The sequence below is a fragment of the Schistocerca gregaria genome, chromosome 1, assembly GCF_023897955.1.
Source record: "Schistocerca gregaria isolate iqSchGreg1 chromosome 1, iqSchGreg1.2, whole genome shotgun sequence".
NCBI classification, from domain to species: domain Eukaryota; kingdom Metazoa; phylum Arthropoda; class Insecta; order Orthoptera; family Acrididae; genus Schistocerca; species Schistocerca gregaria.
Genome location: NC_064920.1, coordinates 692,951,923 through 692,973,195, shown reverse-complemented (window position 1 = coordinate 692,973,195; position 21,273 = coordinate 692,951,923). Strand labels below are relative to the sequence as shown.

Below are 21,273 nucleotides of genomic sequence, written 5' to 3'. Positions count from 1 at the left end.
CGGTATTGTTGGGAACTGCGTCACGTCGCGATTTGTTATTTGCTCTAAGAGGGCCTGCGGAAGAATACACAGCACAATTAACGGAACTATCCAGCGCTAATATCGCGGGACTTATCTAACCTGAAGCTACTGTAGTAATTATCTCCCTGAGGATAAGGTTCCCTACCGCTAGTTGGTAAGATCAGAAAAAGTGGGGAAAAATGAAAATCAGAAGGAAATGTGAAAAAAATAGTTAGCTCTGTCATCCATAATAAGTCTTTTGGTATATTAACATAATCAGAAAATCTTTTATCGAGGCCAATGATCAGTTTGTATTAGGACTTGAACATCTGTTACTTGAAACTGTAAAAGTTCCCCGCAGTTTACAGTTTCTTCCACAATGTAGATGTACTGGTATAAGATGAAAGACCAAGAAATACTTATCTTTTCTAACTCAATGGACCCTTTTTTACACACAGTAAACTCGTTTAAATAATAGAAGAATTTAGGCTACTAAGCACATACTCTTCATTAGCCGTTCATATTTTTACACTGATATTAACGCTTACGTACTTCTTTGAAATTATCTTTTTGGTCCTGTTTAGTGCTGCAATACAGTATTATAAGAGTGATACGGTGATGATGTCACACACTTTCAGGAGTGATGGAGAAGGGTAAACGTATCAATTTGAGGTAAGGGATCTTGATCCGGAAACGACCGACTCGAATGTTATAAGCTACAATCGTTCTGTTACCTCTGACAGTGGAATCAGTGAAATACATGACCCGGTCCTGTTGTTCCTAAACGTGCATGGATAACACAGAGAAAAATTGTGAAGATTGTATTTCTTTTTACCGACGTATTAAAAATACAAACAGGCTGTTTACGTTTGTCAATTATGCAAAGACAAAAAAAGACAAAAGGCGAAAAAGAGTGGCCTTGTAGTATCATTCCAAGCGGCCATATCCCATTCTACTTTCAAGATAATCATAGAAACATTGGGAATTCTGTTCGTTAAGCTGTACTGACAGGCTTTCATTAAGACGGTATGTGAGAACATCAGACGAAAGGTTGCAGTGAACGTTTGGTTGAGGTTGTGGTCATTAGAGGCGAAGCATAAGCTGAGGTGGTGAAAGAGGGAAGTCAGGGCGGGAAAATCCCCAAGTAGTTCGGGAAACTCGCAGCAGACTGAATGTGAAAGACAGAATGTAGATCGGAACCCTACTGCACACGAACTTGATTCCAGTCCAAACTGATCCACTTCGTACTCACATGTCTTAGAACATAATTTCCCCGAGGTAGCATTACTACTACCATAGAGAATGCGAATACACCAATATAATTCCCTGGAAAGTATACCTCATATATTTCTGACACTAACTGATCACTGAAAGTCCTGATTGGCTTCCATACTGATTGTCTCTGTTGTGGCGGCTATTTCCGAATTGAAATGTGCGACATAGTGAAATACAGTTTGCAACAGTTGAACAACAATTAGAACTAGAATTCTTGTTGAAGGAACAATTCCAGCACTCTCCCGAAAATATCTAGGGGACCAATGGAAAGCTTAAACGCAGACAGATGGATGGAGATGCTGTATTTGAATCCAGTATCGTCCCCACATGTTATCCTGCTTGCTTTTCCCACAATTTACGACATAGTGTTTTCAGTTAGAGTAATTTACTTATGAACTTATGGCGAGAGCCATCATGTTACAGAAAGGCCTCTGAATCTAGTAACTGTCAGTAAATAATCATTCATAAAGAATACTGCAAACTCGTCGTCTTACGGCCTTCCGAATGTAGGCAGACAGATGGAGACAGATATAGAGGGGCGGAGGGGGGGGGGGGGGGGGGCTCATCAACGTCTGAATCGAATCTGGGTGCCGAGCTAACAATGAAAAGAAGTGAAGTAGCAGAAGTGCGAGTAGGAAACGAACTGAAACTTCACGGCTTGAGAGGGTACGTTATTTTATATCAGTGATTACAAAAGCGAGTCAACTTAGTAGTATCTACCGATTTATCAGTGTGACGTTGAATCCTCTCTGACCAGATACATGCACTGATTGGGGTGGGAAAGAGTCATAAGGCCATTGTTTTCAAACATCCATCTTCAAACGGATGGCTCGATAGCAGCTGACAATTACATGTGAACCAATTATATAACACCGGCAACTACTCTCTGTACTTAATATTTATTTAAATGCGACCCTATTAGGTGGTCCATTCCACCGTCATCAGGCCCCTCTATGGCAAATGGTGGAGACCCCCGTCATGTGTGAACAGCAATGCCCTATTGAAAAATGGCATCACTATGATGTCATATAACAGGTAATATATGGGGACACAGGATGTCAGTGATATACCATTGTGCCGCCGGAGTTCTCTCAATCACTATCAGCCTTGACCTGACGTCATACCTGACGATTCCCCACTATGATGCCAGAAGCATTACGCTCTGTGCCTCTCCAGAACATTGTAAGAATGGGACCTCTCCTCGGGTTTCCGCCACACTCGCCGAAGATGGTCATCTCGCGTAGAGGAGAACCACGATTCATTGGTGAACACAGAGGGACGCAATTAATCACCAGTTCATGCTTCCCAGTGCCAGCAGCATTCTACTGCAACCTTTTGTGTTGTGGTTTCAACGGCAGCCTATTCACGAGATGGCTATTCCCTATCCCATCTGGTGCTGTTCTTCGACCAATGGTGCGGCAAGACACAGAATGCTGTAGAAAATCAATTCCTTGTTCACGTATGGCAGACGCAGATGTGACCGGGTTAGGATGTGCTTGGTGCACAATATGTCGAACCTCTTGTGTGGCGATTGCCGTCCGGAGGGGCCGTGCCGTTATAGGCGCTGTAGTCTGGAACCGAGCGACCGCTACGGTCGCAGGTTCGAATCCCGCCTCGGGCATGGATGTGTGTGGTGTCCTTAGGTTAGTTAGGTTTAAGTAGTTCTAAGTTCTAGGAGACCGATGACCTCAGAAGTTAAGTCCCATAGTGCTCAGAGCCATTTTGGTGATCGATCGGAGCCTTTTTGACGAATATGTCTGCTCTCACTTTCCCATGGAGCTCAACAACGGACCGCTGTCACATCCGAATGCCCCAAAAATCTGGATACTACAAGACTGAACCAAGAAGTCAAATGGAGATCCACAGTGAGGCCCCTTTTCAAAATATGTGAAGTGCTGATAACGCTGTCTCAAAGGTGTACGCAACATTAACATACCCTTCTCAGTTATCAGTAAGTATCTGACGCTGTTCACGCCCCTTAAATCCCCTGCCAGGCCTGATAACAACACTAAACACGAACAACACTAACGCACCATGGTGGCAGTTCTACCTGTCACAGCCACAGAGAGTTGCAACTATTTGTGTAATCGCCAATGATTTAAAAAGTTACTCTGACATATGATCCTCTTTTCTGGATACTTCACATTTTCTGTCAGTCTGTCTTACGTACGCAGTCAAAGAGCGGTAGCATGTGGAACAGAGTTTCTGAGACCAAAGAACAAATGGCGTACTCAGCAATACTCAAATCGGACTCACATTAGGGTATGTTATCAGGAAGAGTGCACAATTACAGGAGGGCCCATACTTATCGTGAGCAAAGGCTTATCCTTGGTATAGTCTGTGAACCACATTGATACAAGCGAAAAAATCTTCAATACAAAATTTTGCGATGAACCTAGTCCTGGTTGTTATGAATCTCAGTTGTAAATACAAGTAACTATAACCACTCTCATTTACTGATCTTCCCGCTAAGCGCTTCTGAAATTTATTCTCCATCATCAGGCGGATTTATTTAAATTAACAAGACATGATGATTTTCACGTATGACTTCTCTGAGCAACATGTGCAAGGGTCTTTCAGTTGTGTTTGTATTACACACAGTCTACAAATTAACACTGAAAGAAACGGTTATTTGAAAGCATTCTCTCCTTTATTTAACTCTAACTAGATGTTCATATCAGATTATGACCATTTCTAAGCCTTGAAATTTTACCCATTTATATTAAAACTGACGTGCATATAAGGAAACGCGATCTGTGATGACTAAAGTTGCTGAGAGGGAGAAACTTTAACAATACACGACGGAAGGAAGGGGCTTAACCACAGGTAATCAAGATGAACTTGAAATTAGAATCTGTACTGTAGACCCCATTCGTTTACTGACTGTATGTAAAGAAACTGTATTTTATACACACAATTTGTGCTAGAGAAATCTTTTTACTATCTGTGTGCTACACTACCTAATAACCTGAAGAAAACATAAGCTTGTGTGGTAGCAGAAACTATCTCGATGACTCCATTCTCATCGGCACGTGTCTCGAAGTTTGATAGTGACTAAACTTACGGACACAGCTGAAAATTCTTGCATTATGTAACTGCGAACGTTGCTTAACTCAGGCTGATTCACCTTAATTTTAAATACAATTAAGAAGAATGGCGAACGTTTCTATAGTGTAGTTCTTGAGTGAACACATTTAAAGTTTGAACAAAGACCAAGGAGCAGTATATTAAATACGTAAAATTCTGACTGAACTCAAATGCAATATAATACTCAAATTTCATACGTACGACAACATGTTTCAAGTATAAATACAATTCAATAGACGACGTGCTTTACATCTTCACCGGATTTGACAGACAAGAAAATTACGAAATGTTATTAATTTCTGAAGCATTGACTTTTGTGTGATAGATGCAAAATCCTTGCCCTGTACTAAACCGACATAAAAGTTTCTCAGTTCAGCCGCGATTCCGTAGAAAGTTGTGTAGGTTACGTACATTATAGCTGGTAATGCCTTCCCACCCGAGACTGCGCTACTTATGCTGAACCTTTTGTGGATTATCTTAATGAATCGACATGTAAGATTTCTTTCTACGTGTTGTCCTTGAATCGCTCATAGAAGTAGTCCCTCGAAGCAGTTCTTGTAGTGCACTGGATTCTTCAGAAGAGGCAAGCAGGCTACCTTTGGACAGTTAATTAACTTGAAATAAGTCCCGACCTGCCGTTAACGCGTTTTTGAGCAAACATCGTAAAACAGTAACACTTCGAAACTATTTCAATCAAAAAGTCAACAAAATGGAGAATATGGTAAGACTGGCTGTCACATAACAACAGACTCTGAGAATCTCCTACCGCCGACTGGCAAGATTGGTGCGCATCCGAAATCTCTTGCTAACATCGTACAATTTCCTAATAGTTTCTACGTCTTCAGTAGTTTAACATTATTGCTTCGTCTAATGAATTAACCGGTTTACTATGCATGATTATGGTATTAAATCCCTGATAACCAATACGCTCCACCTAGTATTTTCTATGTCAAAAGTGCATTAATATTAATTAAGAAAATTTGAAGTTTCACGCCAGAATAATTTTGGTTCCCCTACGGACTGGTTGCCAAGCAACGTTCGGTCTCAAGGGTCACGTACTTTTCCCCACTCCTATGATTCCCTCCGCGCCATACTATATGGTCCATTCTTCACTACTACCATCGTGCGAACCAGCTCCCCATTCGTTGCCATTGTATTCTACAGCTCTGCTTAAGGAAGCTTCTGCTATCTGTTAAGTTCTAGTAAACGTCAAATTTAGAAAATAAAATACATTCCACAACAGGAGGTTCCTCACAGAAAGCATGAAGATAAGCCAATCGAAACGGTAAGTGACTTACTCTGAAACTGGATACTGGTACTCAAGTGTTATAAAAGAAGTTGAAATGGTAATCAATGACCTAATGATCCCACAACAAATACGATTGCAAAATACGGTATATCGCGAAAAGAAATTTAATTCTCCGTCACCTCAAAGGACACCTAATTTAAAATCACTTAAATAGAGCACAACTGTGCGAAGCCAGAAACGATCTCACCATAACCTAGAACAAAGTCTGTTGAAAGTACCAATCTTTAGAGGACAAGACAAAGCGTTTATACGTCAGCACGGCACGGACGTTGTCATGGCAACAGGATCGGAAACGTCGCTCTACGCTATGACCACATGGCTTTCCAAAGCGCATTCTGACTAGCTGGAACCCGACAAACCTTACTCACCGTGTGAAGATACACGTTGCAGTTTATACCCAGAGATACACCGCGTTAACGGACAGATAGGTGACATCAGGTCTTTGAGGCTAATAGGTGTGTGTAGTAGCACACACGTATACCCTGTATTAAAGATTTTCGCGCCAAGGTAGACGCGTTTCGTACCGTATGTATCACTTCCACGTGTGGACCCTAATGGACCTTTTACTACCGATCTGCCGCCTCGTTATCCTGTGGAACTGGTGTCATTGGGATGTAGTATGGAGGTATATGGGATTAGACTCCTCTCACCCGTCCGTTTTGACGTTCCCAGACCTTGGAGTTTTACCTCTCACTCAAGCACCTCCTCGACTGACGTCACGAGAGTGAGTGCAGATCGCTCCAGTCCTCCAATCAAGAAAATAGCGCTGGCAGAACCGAGATCTCAACGTGGTTCTCCTGCACAGCGTTCAGACACATTGACCACTTACGTCCAAAGGTAGACAGTATGTCGTAGATACGACTCTCAAATCGACCTGCGATCATGTAAAGACTGTACCACAACTTGTCAGATTGTATGTAGAGAGCGTCCATGTTTTGTTAATTTAAAACAATCCGCATGATGCTGGAAGTACGGTGTGCGGAATAACGTAGCTGCCAGATGAGCAGTCGACAGGGCAAGTATGGGAGAGCAGTTGTGGTGGGATTTACGGGCAGGCAATGTCGAGAGCTGGAGGGGAAGCGGCGTTCTCAATTGACACCTACTTTCATATTTTTTGCATATATTAAGTGGAGCCTCTCCATGTCCAAGCTTGCATGGCGGGCATCCAAAATTAACTACTTCCCACTTCTACTTCAATTAGTATCTAACAGAAATTCTGCTGAAAATGCAACACAAGCAGAGATTTATTTTCACCTGACTTGTTAACCATTTGTAATTTTCAGAGAAGCGTCTTGCGAATTGTGAGGAAAGCCTACTTTTCTCTTGTTTCCATGATAAAATTTGCTCTTTTGCCAAAAGACAGCAGCATTTACACAGTGTCACCTCACTAACATGCTGTGCAGACGCAACTGCAAGAGAATTCGGAAATAGTGGTTTATTTACTGTTTTAAGTGAGGAACTGAGGGTAAGTATGGTCAATAGCTTATGAAAAAGCACACCCTTGGTACAATAATAAGTGTGTAATACCTTCACTAATGCTGTCCAAAATCCGCAGCATTTCCTGTTTCACCAGCTATCGACAGCTCTTAAAAATTACATTCGAAAAAGCCTGTAGTTAGAGGAAAAATGCGGGAGATAATAAAGTTTTGCATAATAACCATATGGAAATATCTGTGTGCTATCATTTGCCAAAGTCCCTTTTTGACATCTCAAACCGTTTATTAGATATGATGAATGTAATGGATATTCCATCCTGGGCTATCACTGGCCTGTGCAGTCGTAAATGAATTTGATAGATTAGTTAAGTTTTCTCGAGATAGGTGACAGACAGAGGCCATCCCAAGTCTAAATAAAAATTCAGTATCTGTGCTAAATTTCATATCTCACAACATATTTTTGTTGTATGCACCAAATGAAAATTGTACCAAGCACTGTTTTTCACTGCAATCTTTATCGAATTTTGCGCACGGTCTTCTTAAATACAAATATCACAACTATGAGCATTAACGAAATGATGGGCAAGTCACCATGAAACTGACATTTAAACCTTTTAGTAACGCAAAATGAAATGTTTTAACGAATAGTTTGCGCAAAATTGTTGGAGAAAAATTGCAGGGCGTGCACCTTGCTGCTGTCATCGCAGTTCACCAATTGCAAAAAGCGGACTAACGATGCCAGCCTCTCTTTCGGAACAAATGAATGAACCTGCCCAGCGCTTCAGATGAAAATTGGTGACTTTGCACCGGCCACTGCATCCTGTGCAGACGGTGTAACTCTTTCAAATGCATAGTGCTAAGGTCAACAAGTGTGATTGGTTACTGTGATTTTTATTGTTAACTGAAAAACCTTTAATGACAGAAGCTTAACTACACTACTGGCCATTAAAATTGCTACACCATGAAGATGACGTCCTACAGACGCGAAATTTAACCGACAGGAGTAAGATGCTGTTATATGCAAATGATTAGCTTTTCAGAGCATTCACACAAGGATGACGCCGGTGGCGCCACCTACAACGTGTTGACATGAGGAAAGTTTCCAACCGATTTCTCATACATAAACAGCAGTTCACCGGCGTTACCTGGTGAAACGTTGTTGTGATGCCTCATGTAAGGAGGAGAATTGCGTACCATCACGTTTCCGACTTTGATAAAGGTAGGATTGTAGCCTATCGCGATTGCGGTTTATAGTATCGCCACATTGCTGCTCGCGTTAGTCGAGGTCCAATGACTGTTAGCAGAATATGGAATCGGTGTGTTCAGGAGGGTAATACGGAACGCCGTGCTGGATCCCAACGGTCTCGTATCACTAGCAGTCGAGATGACAGGCCTGTTATCCGCATGGCTGTAACGGATCGTGCAGCCATGTCTCGATCCCTGAGTCAACAGATGGGGGCGTTTGCAAGACAACAACCATCTGCACGAACAGTTCGACGACGTTTGCAACAGCATGGACTATCAGCTCAGAGACCATGGCTGCGGTTACCCTTGACGCTGCATCACAGACAGGAGCGCCTGCGATAGTGTACTCAACGACGAACCTGGGTGCACGAATGGAAAAACGTCATTTTTTTCGGACGAATCTAGGTTCTGGTTCTAGCATCATGATGGTCGCATCCATGTTTGGCGACATCGCGGTGAACGCACATTGGAAGCGTGTATTCGTCATCGCCATACTGGCGTATCACCCGGCGTGATGGTATGGAGTGCCATTGGTTACACGTCTCGGTCACCACTTGTTCGCATTGACGGCACTTTGAACAGTGGACGTTACATTTCAGGTGTGTTACCACCCGTGGCTGTACCCTTCATTCGATCCCTGCGGAACCCTACCTTTCAGCAGGATAATGCACGACCGCATGTTGCAGGTCCTGTACGGGCCTTTCTGGAAGCAGAAAATGTTCGACTGCTGACCTGGCCAGCACATTCGCCAGATCTCTAACCAACTGAAAACGTCTGGTCAATGGTGGTCGAGCAACTGGCTCGTCACAATACGCCATTCACTACTCTTGATGAACTGTGGTATCGTGTTGAAGCTGCATGAACAGCTGTACCTGTACACGCCATCCAAGCTCTGTTTGACTCAGTGCCCAGGCGTATCAAGGCCGTTATTAAGGCCAGAGTTGGTTGTTCTGGGTACTGATTTCTCAGGATCTATGCGCCCAAACTGCGTGGATATGTAATCACATGTCAGTCCTAGTATAATATATTTGTCCAATGAATAACCGTTTATTATCTGCATTTCTTCTTGGTGTAGCAATTTTAATGGCCAGTAGTGTATAAATAAATTTCAAATTTTACATAGTTCTCCTGCATGAGTATAACGCATACCTCGGCAGTAACAATTTCAGAATTGATGCAATGTAATGGGCAATGGAGTTTCGCTATTTACGCTTATTTCGCTTATTTCACGAAGAAAAAAATTAAAAGTTGTGTGATCAGGAGACAGCACTGAGCTATCCACGTCACATCCCAATACAGCACTTATGTCTGTAGCATCCCATGAAAAGAGTATTTTCTACTACTTTGGGTGATCAATCTAGGTTGAATATTGGGCTCTGACATGCCTTGAGTCTAGCGCCTGGTGTTCAGAAGCAGTGCCTGCAGAGCGGCGTTGTGTGCTGCCATAGTCTCGCCGATGATCTGGGTGCCGAACCAGCTGGTGGGCGCTCCGGCGGGCACCGACGTCACGCTGGACTGCCACGCCGAGGCGTACCCGCGCGCCATCAGCTACTGGGTGTACGACAGCGTCATGCTGCTGCCCACCGGCAAGTACGTCACCGAGTCCCGCGAGGACGCCTACCGCTCCCACATGCGACTCACCGTGCGCGACCTCGCCGCTCCGGACTTCGGCAACTACCGCTGCATCTCCAAGAATTCGCTCGGCGAGACCGAGGGCTCCATCCGGCTCTACGGTCAGTCTACACACTGACGTTACAGTACCACTCAAACCACACACTTTAAGTTAATTAGTTGTTTTTTCATTGGCATTAGTGTTCCCACTGGCTTCATGCGATCCTTCGGCTCGTACTATACAGTGCCAATGCATTGCCCCTTTCGTATGTGCCTTTTGACACATACAATGTACAAACTGTAATGTTACCTTACGTCCCGCCAAGAATGTGTAATGATATGAACAAATTGTAAAGGTGGCAGGGGTAAAATACAGGGAGCGAAAGGCTATCTACAGTTTGTACACAAACCAGATGGCAGTTATAAGAGTCGAGGGAAATGAAAGGGAAGCAGGGGTTGGGAAGGAAGTAAGACAGGGTTGTAGCCTCTCCCCGATGTTATTCATTCTCTATATTGAGCAGGCAGTGAAGGAAACAAAAGAAAAGTTCGGAGTAGGTATTAAAATCCATGAAGAAGAAATAAAAACTTTGAGGTTCGGCGATGGCATTCAATTCTGTCATAGACAGCAAAAGACTTGAAAGAGCAGTTGAACGGAATGGATAGTGTCTTGAAAAGAGGATATAAGATGAACATCAACAAAAGCAAAACGAGGATAATGGAATATAGTCGAATTAAGTCGGGTGATGCTGAGGGAATTAGATTAGGAAATGAGACACTTAAAGTAGTAAAGGAGTTTTGCTTTTTGGGGAACAAAATAACTGATGATGGTCGAAGTAGAGAGGATATAAAATGTAGACTGCCAATGGCAAGGAAAGCGTTTCAGAAGAAGAGAAATTTGTTAACATCGAGTATAGATTTAAGTGTAAGGCAGTCGTTTCTGAAAGTATTTGTATGGAGTGTAGCCATGCATGGAAGAGAAACATAGACCATAAATGGTTTGGACAAGAAGAGAATAGAAGCTTTGGAAATTTGGTGCTACAGAAGAATGCTGAAGATTAGATGGGTAGATCACGTAACTAATGAGGAGGTATTGAATAGGATTGGGGAGAAGAGAAGTTTGTGGCACAGCTTGACTAGAAGAAGGTATCGGTTGGTAGGACATGTTCTGGGACATCAAGGGATCACCAGTTTAGGATAGAGTAGCATGGAGAGCTGCATCAAACCAGTCTCAGGACTGAAGACCACAACGACAAGGATCAGTACTGGTTTCATTACTTTATTACTCTTTTGTTCAGAAATGATCGATTGTTACACTTTGCACTTCAAATTAATTATTTATAACAGGAGATCCACTAATCTGTTTTCTTCGCTTTATTTCTGATGCCATCCAACATAAATGGACTTCACATTTGTTTGAACCGCTCAAAATGGTTACAAGAAATGTGTTTAGTAAAACTGGCAGGCGTAAAAAAAATTCCGTTCTTTCATCAAACTTATCTCATTTATGTAACTTTTTACGCAGTTACCTTCCTTGAATTCGTTTGCCTACTTTTCAGCTCCTACGGCAATATTATATATATATAACACGCCGTACTTCCTTTCTCTTCCTTTGTGGCTGCATTTATTTTCATTGTTATCCCAAGAAGAATTCAAGTTACTGAGCTCGCCAGCATTATATGAGAACAAATATTTATTTTCTTAAGCAAATCTTTCGAATTTAAGGTAAACAACTCATCACATCTTTCTTTCGGAAACACTATGATAGCAAATTTCGGTTGTCATCTAGTTCTCAGTTTCTGTCTGGTTGGAATTGTAGTCTGTTCTTCTGTTTCTCGATTTCATTGTCTAAACCCAGTTAGTAAACCTCAAGTATATCTGCACTCCTGTATTCGGTACCAGTTTCTATAAGTTCTGGTGCGTTTCATTTAATGCAACAAATTATAAGTGTCCGTTCCCTTTGAGAAAGCAAAACGTATGACTATTAGCATTTATCATGCACATAGAAAATAATTATATCAAATAGATACGATGGAAAATGAAGTGTTTTTTGTCTCAATTTGGTATTGATGACATCTCTGTTTTACTGCTTCCAGGAAAAGCTGTATACAAATAAGTGAAACTGTATGAAGCTTCAATAATTATGTTCTCTAGAGATCTTTTGATAAAGTGTACTTACAGTAGATTTTCAGCAGGTGGAAGAACTTTTTAACAATTCTAACTTTTCTCATCTTGCAGAAATTCCTCGAGCATCGTCCTCGCCGAAAGCTACCGAAGTCCGTAGTGGATCAGCCAAAGAGGGTACGTTGTACGATATTATGACCTAAAATAATTGCAAATTATATTCGGTGACCTCAGAATATGTGACTTTAGCAGTATTCCATCTTCAAGTTCAGACTTTACATTCAGCAGAGATATTCGCTCCCGTTTGGTTATTTCTCAAATCATACAGCCTGTACCGAAGAAAGAGTAACCATTGTAAATATATCAAAATATTACTGAGTGTTCTCTCCAAAACGCACATTTACATGATCTCACGAGATTTCTCGGCGTGTTTGATTAATGGTGTTCTGTCGAGCTGCTGAAAATTTGGAAATTTGTGGTAAGGTGTAATGGGATCAAACTGTTGAGATCATCGGTCCCTAAGCTTACCCACTACTTAATCTAACTAAAACTACGATAAGGACAACAGACACATCCATGCCCGAGGGAGGACTCGAACCTCCGACGCGGGGAGCCGCGCGGACACTGACTAGGCGCCTCAGACCGAGTTGTTGACTCTGCTTTTATGCACAATCTTCCGATGATTGACTTAAAGTGATGTGAGCTGTACTGTAATGTCCACTCGCTGCCTGGACTTCAGGCAGACTGCTTGGTGCATAAATGTTGTAGCAGACACTGGTATATGAAAATGGAGTCAACAACTCGACTGAACGCCCGAAAGCACACCATTGATGTACAATTATATTCGTTGCCTAAACTCTCTATGAGTGATATGTCAAAGGAAGCACTGAAATTGTAATGACGCAAATAAAAGATTTGACTTATAAATAGGGTGGATCAAACCTCTAGGCTCGCTGTACAGTTTTTAGAGGATCCTGAGCTGAGTATTCTGATGTCAGGAAGTAATAGCCAGTGATGGATCATATACTTTTTTTATCGACATGAACAACTTGTATCTTGTAACGAAAACTGAAGCTCAAAGCGGTTGTCCAAAGTGAGCGTCGCAGTCTCGATACTGCATTACAACGCCGCATAAAGTTCTGCCACGCTCTCTCATGTACTCCCGTTGCCTGTTGCACAGTGAGAGAGGCGACCAGGATTCTAGTGCCTATTCCTCTTCGATTTCTATTTTGCAGTGATACACCGACGAAATCAGGCAAACCCATGGGCGGTTGTTCAGCACAACTCGTCACGGATGACTTATTATGCGGGCTTTCAAATAAGTACGCACCCTCCGATTCAAAGTTGCAATATTAAAAGTTTTGGCTGGTTTAGTTGTCTAGGGGCTGGGATACGTAGTTGCCGCATTACAGGCCAAATACTGCTGAGTCTACAGTGTACGATAATAATACCAACATGAATCGAATGGTCGACAGTTCCTATCACTCGGCAAATTGCGATTTTTGAATGTAATATAGACATTAATAAAAGAAAGATTGCAATTAAATAAAATCTGCAGGTTCTACCTTAACGACTTTAAATGAAGAGTACAATAGTAGAAGTACTTTCGAGAATGCTGGATATTTCTGCCAAACACTTATTGGTGTCGATGGTCCAACAATTAAATAAAATATAAGTTAAATAACAGGGAAACAATAGATTCGTACTGCAGATAATTAGTTACGAACGGCAACATAGTTAGCGAGACATTCTCTTCTAAACGCACACTACGTCTTCACTGTAGAAGCCACGGAAATCACACAAGAGCACAGGTCGGCATGCTGAAATATTTCTAGCCTCCGCGACCATGCGCTAACTGGTCCACTGTCCAAGTCTTTCCGCCGACTGGGCCTCCGTCGCGCTGTACTGTACGTGTCCATCGCTCACTCCTGTGTCCTGTCCCGTACTGTCCGTGTCCTGTGCCATCCTGCTCAGAATTACTTTGTCCTCTCTCGAAACATTGCTCTTCCCCCGCACCCATCCAGTCTCCCAATTCACGAGCGCTGTGATTGGCTAGAACGCTTGCGCCATGTCTTCAAGCTAACGCATCGACACAAACATAATGAAACACATTCGAAATACTGTATTTACATTTGTTGTTGTTGTTGTGGCCTTCAGTCCAGAGACTGGTTTGATGCAGCTCTCCATGCTACTCTATCCTGTGCAAGCTTCTTCATCTCCCAGTACCTACTACAACCTACATCCTACTGAATCTGTTTAGTCTATTCATCTCTTGGTCTCCCTCTACGATTTTTACCCTTCACACTGCCCTCCAATACTAAATTGGTGATCCCTTGAAGCCTCAGAATATGTCCTACCAACCGATCCCTTCTTCTAGTCAAGTTGTGCCACAAATTTCTCTTCTCCCTAATTCTGTTCAATACCTTCTCATTAGTTATGTAATCTACCCATCTAATATTCAGCATTCTTCTGTAGCACCACATTTCGAAAGCTTCTATTCTCTTCTTGTCTAAACTATTTATCGCTCACGTTTGACATCCATACATGGCTACGCTCCATACAAATACTTTCAAAAACGACTTCCTGACACTTAAATCTATACTCGATGTTAACAAATTTCTCTCCTTCAAAAACGCTTTCCTTGCCATTGCCAGTCTACATTTTACATCCTCTCTACTTCGACCATCGTTCGTTACTTTACGGCTGGACCATAAACACGCTCTAACATACATGATTAAATACATAAACAAATTAAATAAACATATGTCTAAGGAATAGCAACAAAAGCTAGGCCAGTAGCCTAATGTCACTGTGCTTTCTAAAACACAGTAAATATTTAACCAATTTCTTCATGAATAGTATATTACGGATATGAACAAAGACATAGACGAATAAATATATTTATAAGCATGCTGCTACCGATTTTTTAGTGTAACTATGGAGTACTTATGGCCTGACGCGATCGATAGTATTCGGCCATTTTGACCTCCAATAACTCATGTACTATTCAAATTACATGCCTGTAATTCATACCAATTTACGTTTACACTAATAGCTTTCTTAATACACGGCGATTGACAAAATCGGATGAAGCGTTTATATTTTGGAAATTCGTTGCTAGGTGTTACTTGTGTAATTTACCGTCAGATACTAAACTTTAAACTAATAAAGATATTGAAAATCAGATAACACCATCAGAATCGTCGTGTAAATAACAGTAATGTTTCTTTCTGAGGTATCATGATTCATTTGGCTACTATTAATTTCCATACGAACTGTGAAATGTCTGCCATTAAGGCTTTACAAAGTCCGCCATCTTTGGCACTCCCAGCGCGTCTCCTTCATCGACACAAAGCACCGTCCTCGTCACAGCGGAATTCACAGCCACGAGGGCGCTGGACCACGTGCTGCGGCCGTTCTGAGGCACCACGCGCTTGCTAACGAGCCGCGCCTTGCCAAACGGCCCGAGCGGTGGCCGCCAACTCGGAACTTAGAATATTTTCAGGGCGCCACAACTCGTCCGTCACTTCACAAAAAAATTTTTAAGGTAACGACACAAACGTCAGTGCAGTCCTCGTATTTCCTGATACATTCAGTTACGACGATTGGTTCCATATCGCCAAACACTTGGTTCAGAATCATCTACTGTACATACACTCCTGGAGATTGAAATAAGAACACCGTGAATTCATTGTCACATTCCTGGGGTCAGATACATCACATGATCACACTGACAGAACCACAGGCACATAGACACAGGCAACAGAGCATGCACAATGTCGGCACTAGTACAGTGTATATCCACCTTTCGCAGCAATGCAGGCTGCTATTCTCCCATGGAGACGATCGTACAGATGCTGGATGTAGTCCTGTGGAACGGCTTGCCATGCCATTTCCACCTGGCGCCTCAGTTGGACCAGCGTTCGTGCTGGACGTGCAGACCGCGTGAAACGACGCTTCATCAAGTCCCAAACATGCTCAATGGGGGACAGATCCGGAGATCTTGCTGGCCAGGGTAGTTGACTTACACCTTCGAGAGCACGTTGGGTGGCACGGGATACATGCAGACGTGCATTGTCCTGTTGGAACAGCAAGTTCACTTGCCAGTCTAGGAATGGTAGAACGATGGGTTCGATGACGGTTTGGATGTACCGTGCACTATTCAGTGTCCCCTCGACGATCACCAGAGGTGTACGGCCAGTGTAGGAGATCGCTCCCCACACCATGATGCCGGGTGTTGGCCCTGTGTGCCTCGGTCGTATGCAGTCCTGATTGTGGCGCTCACCTGCACGGCGCCAAACACGCATACGACCATCATTGGCACCAAGACAGAAGCGACTCTCATCGCTGAAGACGACACGTCTCCATTCGTCCCTCCATTCACGCCTGTCGCGACACCACTGGAGGCGGGCTGCACGATGTTGGGGCGTGAGCGGAAGACGGCCTAACGGTGTGCGGGACCGTAGCCCAGCTTCATCGAGACGGTTGCGAATGGTCCTCGCCCATACCCCAGGAGCAACAGTGTCCCTAATTTGCTGGGAAGTGGCGGTGCGCTCCCCTACGGCACTGCGTAGGATCCTACGGTCTTGGCGTGCATCCGTGCGTCGCTGCGGTCCGGTCCCAGGTCGACGGGCACGTGCACCTTCCGCCGACCACTGGCGACAACATCGAGGTACTATGGAGACATCACGCCCCACGTGTTGAGCAATTCGGCGGTACGTCCACCCGGTCTCCCGCATGCCCACTATACGCCCTCGCTCAAAGTCCGTCAACTGCACATACGGTTCACGTCCACGCTGTCGCGGCATGCTACCAGTGTTAAAGACTGCGATGGAGCTCCGTATGCCACGGCAAACTGGCTGACACTGACGGCGGCGGTGCACAAATGCTGCGCAGCTAGCGCCATTCGACGGCCAACACCGCGGTTCCTGGTGTGTCCGCTGTGCCGTGCGTGTGATCATTGCTTGTACAGCCCTCTCGCAGTGTCCGGAGCAAGTATGGTGGGTCTGACACACCGGTGTCAATGTGTTCTTTTTTCCATTTCCTGGAGTGTATAACTACAGTCGTAAACGGTGGAGTCAATCCATGTATTAAGTCCCTTTTAACAATTTCATTTTACATAAATTTTTACCCTGGCGAATAGTCACAAGAAACTAAGTAAACTTAAAACTTGTTTCAGCAGTGCACAAGCATTGTCTGGTTATAATAACATCTTACTTGAGAACAATATGTAGTGTTAGATACCACACAGGAATTCACGGAGTTTGGTGCAATATGCTGGTGTTAGTAACGTTAGTTAACCAATACTAGATTAGAACAGCTATTAACTCAATAGACAAATATCCTGAAGCGTGTGAGCAGAGCTAACGTCTTTTGAGGACACTCACATAACCGGCTTCGCAAGTGATAGGTTATGTTTTTCGAATTGTTTCTTCACGAATTTGAAATGTTTGGTCAGTAAAATAAGAAGTGGCTTACTGATAGAGTGGAGGTCACGATATCGGTCTCTGATTAGTCTATGATTTTTATTCGTTACTTATCATTGCTGTCACCTCTGGCAGTATTTGATAATGTAAACGAGTTGCTTGGTTCGAAGTCCACGCTAAATTGCAAGTTCCTCAATAACTGACTGTGTAAGTCTAGGAAGAAGGGAATGGCAACCCACACCTACAGGCCCATAACTAGTGAAGCTCTGTGATATTCAAACCATCCTTCGGGTTGATGCTAGCTATGCCTTTTTTTTCCTAAGTTACACTGACGAGCCAAAACATTTTGTTCGTCTAAATAATAGGGTCTTGTTTCACCTTTTAAACGCAGCACAACAGCGATTTTGCGTGGTAGGCATTCGACTTGTCTTTTGCAAAGTTCCGGATATATATGGCACCAGATGTCTGTGCATTTCCAGCAATTGACGGCTGTGACCTGTGGATGCAGAGGTGATGCCCTATAGCCTCCCAGATGTTAGGGATAAGGCTAGTTTTTCGGCCAAGACATCAATGAGAATTCATTATAATGTTTCTCAAACCGCCAAAGTACGGTCGTTGCCTTGTGACGGAGCCAGTTATCTTGCTGGCAGACGCCATATCATCGTGAAACACATCAAGTTGAAAGGGCTGCATGTGGTCTGCCGCGATATTCACTTACTCCACAGCTGCAATATTGCCTTCGATTACTACCACTGGACCCATGAAAGCCCAGGTGAATGTCAACGCACTACGTAGCACTGCCCCTGGGTCAACGTAAAACACATTGGGGCTGTCTGCTGCCGAGACCCATGTTCAACAACGTGCACTGAACGGGTGCTCCAATACCAGCACTGTACTCTGTCGTCACATCACCACGGTCTCCCGCCTATCCTGCGTCTGCTCTTTGTCAAAGGCGCTTTATCAATGGCTTTCCCTATTTGAGACCCATATATCATTGGTCCTTATTCGTCTCTGCGACGCTTATACAGGGTGAGCGTAAACACTCCGAAAATCTTATAACGGTGTTGTAGGGGATGCTGTGCTGAGAAATAATTGTTACGAAACAAATTCGATACGTTGCATCTTTTCCGATTGAATTAGCATTGGAGTTAGCCAATGGTGCTGTTGCGCGTGCAAATTCAAGCAGACTACCAGACACGATGTTTCGTTTCTTAAGACCGAACTAGAGAGTGATACAAAAAGTGTACATGGGACAGTAGCAAAGATCGAACCCCTCTCAACTGATGCGCAGTCTTGTACGCTATGATCTACGTTATGAGACCAAGTCACGCAAGTTGTATCTGGCGGACCGCTTGAATTTGCGCGCGCTAAATCTCATTGGCTAACTTCGATGGTAATTAAACCGGAAATGGTGCAACGTATATAAGGTTTTTCTTAAGACTTATTTCTCAACACAACCTACCCTGCAACACCCTCACAAGCTTTTCAAATTCTTTCTGACCACCCTGTACACTCCCCTTCCCGTTTGACGCGCATGAAGTGCTACCAGAGGTAGGCAGAGATCCTAATGTTTTAGCTAATTAGTGTATGTATACCGTCTTCAGTTTCGCTGTTAAATATTGCTAAAAATCTGTGAGTCATGAGGGAACCCTGTATCTACAACTAAAATAAATGAGGAACGAGGAAATAATCGAAACATTTCCTGGTTTTCATGGCAGTTTGTGAGTTTTTTTTAGACAATAATACAGTGCAGTTAAAAGCAAATGAGATGCTTCGCATTCAATAAACCCACTCAATCTGAGCTGAAAAGATTATCGTTCCACATTCGCAAAGTCTTGAAATTAAATGATGTGTGGTTTTAGAAGAGGACAACCTAAATGATAAGTTCGTATTTAGATTTGCCATAACTATTAAAATGATGAAGAAAAGTTTGTGATCTGAACTGTTACGATGTCGTGAAGTATATCTGTCAAGAGTCTGATGAGTTTGGAAGGCGCGTCCATCCACGATCATCAGGCGTCCACAGCTGGCAGGCTGTTGGGAAAGGGTCAACGAATTTCACCATTCAGGGTATTTTCAATAGCACATTCCCCTTGTTAGAATACCAGCATCACTATGATCTTATCGAAGAGCGAGCCTGGCAGAGCAAAACAGTAGTTGACGGCACTGGGAAAAAACATTTTAAAATCCCAGAATTGCATTCCAGATTTAGATTTTTGCGTTTTGGTTTCCCTGAGCAGTATCAGGAAAAACTAGACTGTTCTCAATGCGATTGAAAAAAAAATTAAAAATCCTTTGCTTGCTTCCTCACACGCTTGTCAGCCAGTTTAGGCAATGCCACTAGCATGCACCTAACATGTTCCACAGCATTCCAACCTGTTACACAGCCTTCTGGTGCCGTGATCTCTGTGCAGGAAAGCGAGAAGATGGCTGTGGATGATATGTGTGGTCACATGTTGCTGATCTCCTTGTCGTTGTTTTTAGTTGCCTTTGGTATGGTGGTCCAATATTAATTGTTCAACCTGATCTTCAGTAGCAATCAAATAAGAAAGTTCACATGGCAAATGACAATGAAATGTAGTAAAGAGTCTCATTTGCACAACATAATTTATTTAGTGCTCATTTTCACGTTACCTACGACGAGAAAAGGACTCTAAAGTTACAACCATTACTGTATGGACTCTACAGGTCATCTACCTGTATCGCAGAACTGATAAAAAACTTAACAATTATCGAATGAACCAGGAGTTCGTCTCAGTTTTGGGGATACTGAAAACGCCCGCCGGTCCCATGTTCCGTACCGTTGTATATTTTCTTCATCAAAGTAAGTCTTCACAAATGATATATTATTTAAAAGAATTAACAGTATTAACCTGAATCTAAAATTATGGTATTCGTAACATAAGAATACGCAAAGTGTTTCAAAAAGATCCATATGATTTCACAAGAATACTTCTTTTACATGAATGAATATAGAAAACTGCGGTAAATTTTAACTTAACGCATGGATACTAAACGTGCACATTTGTTGTACATTGCCGTTTAATGTGGTAGCCTATAGGGGTCTCCACGGCGCTGCTCGCTCGTGCACAATGGATTTCTGCCGGAAAATAACTAAGGAAGTATGTGTCATTAGTATCACAGACACGTCATAGCTACTTAAGCGGCACGGTACATACAATCGTACTAACGAGGGACAGGGTTCAAAACCCAGCTGGACCACGTTGACGTAGATTACCATGAGTTTCTTAATGTCACAAATCCAAACAAGGTTGCTGCAGTTCTTTTTCTAATTTTATTCCACTGCTAGTGGCCCCCATTCTAAAAACTCGGTCAGCAGCTGCTGGGATCGTCTTTAGCAGAAAGTGTCTACGGATGAACGACTGCGGCATTTTCGAAGTGTCATCATTCCTAGCCCACTCATTTCCTTGGCGATATCGACCAAAGATCTCATTCGCATTTATAACAAGACAAGCTAAGAAACCTGACGTTGACCAGGTCAGGATATGTGGCATGGGAGAAAGATGTACCATCCTAGAATGAGATGCAGAGAGACGTATACCTCATTTAGGACATTATGAATTATCCGCGAAATAAGGAGCAATAAATACTCTTAAATGAAACAAAATAATACATGACTTACGAACTTTTTTGGTTGTGTCGAAATGTTTTTATTGCTTCATTCACGACGCAATGTAAGTAAAGGTAATAGAGTCCTCAATGTGTTTCATCCATACAGTGGAGGATGGAAGAGGGTGGTTTT

At 43.0% G+C, this 21,273-nt stretch overlaps 1 protein-coding gene across 1 annotated transcript in view; it reads left to right on the top strand.

The window, feature by feature from the left end:
* Positions 1-21,273, top strand: part of LOC126302399 (lachesin-like) — a 1,147,869-nt gene that overhangs the window by 990,426 nt on the left and 136,170 nt on the right. The window contains exons 6-7 of the mRNA XM_049991738.1: positions 9,801-10,085; positions 12,199-12,261. Of these exons, the coding sequence (XP_049847695.1) occupies positions 9,801-10,085; positions 12,199-12,261 (348 nt within the window). The remainder of the gene's footprint in view (positions 1-9,800; positions 10,086-12,198; positions 12,262-21,273) is intronic.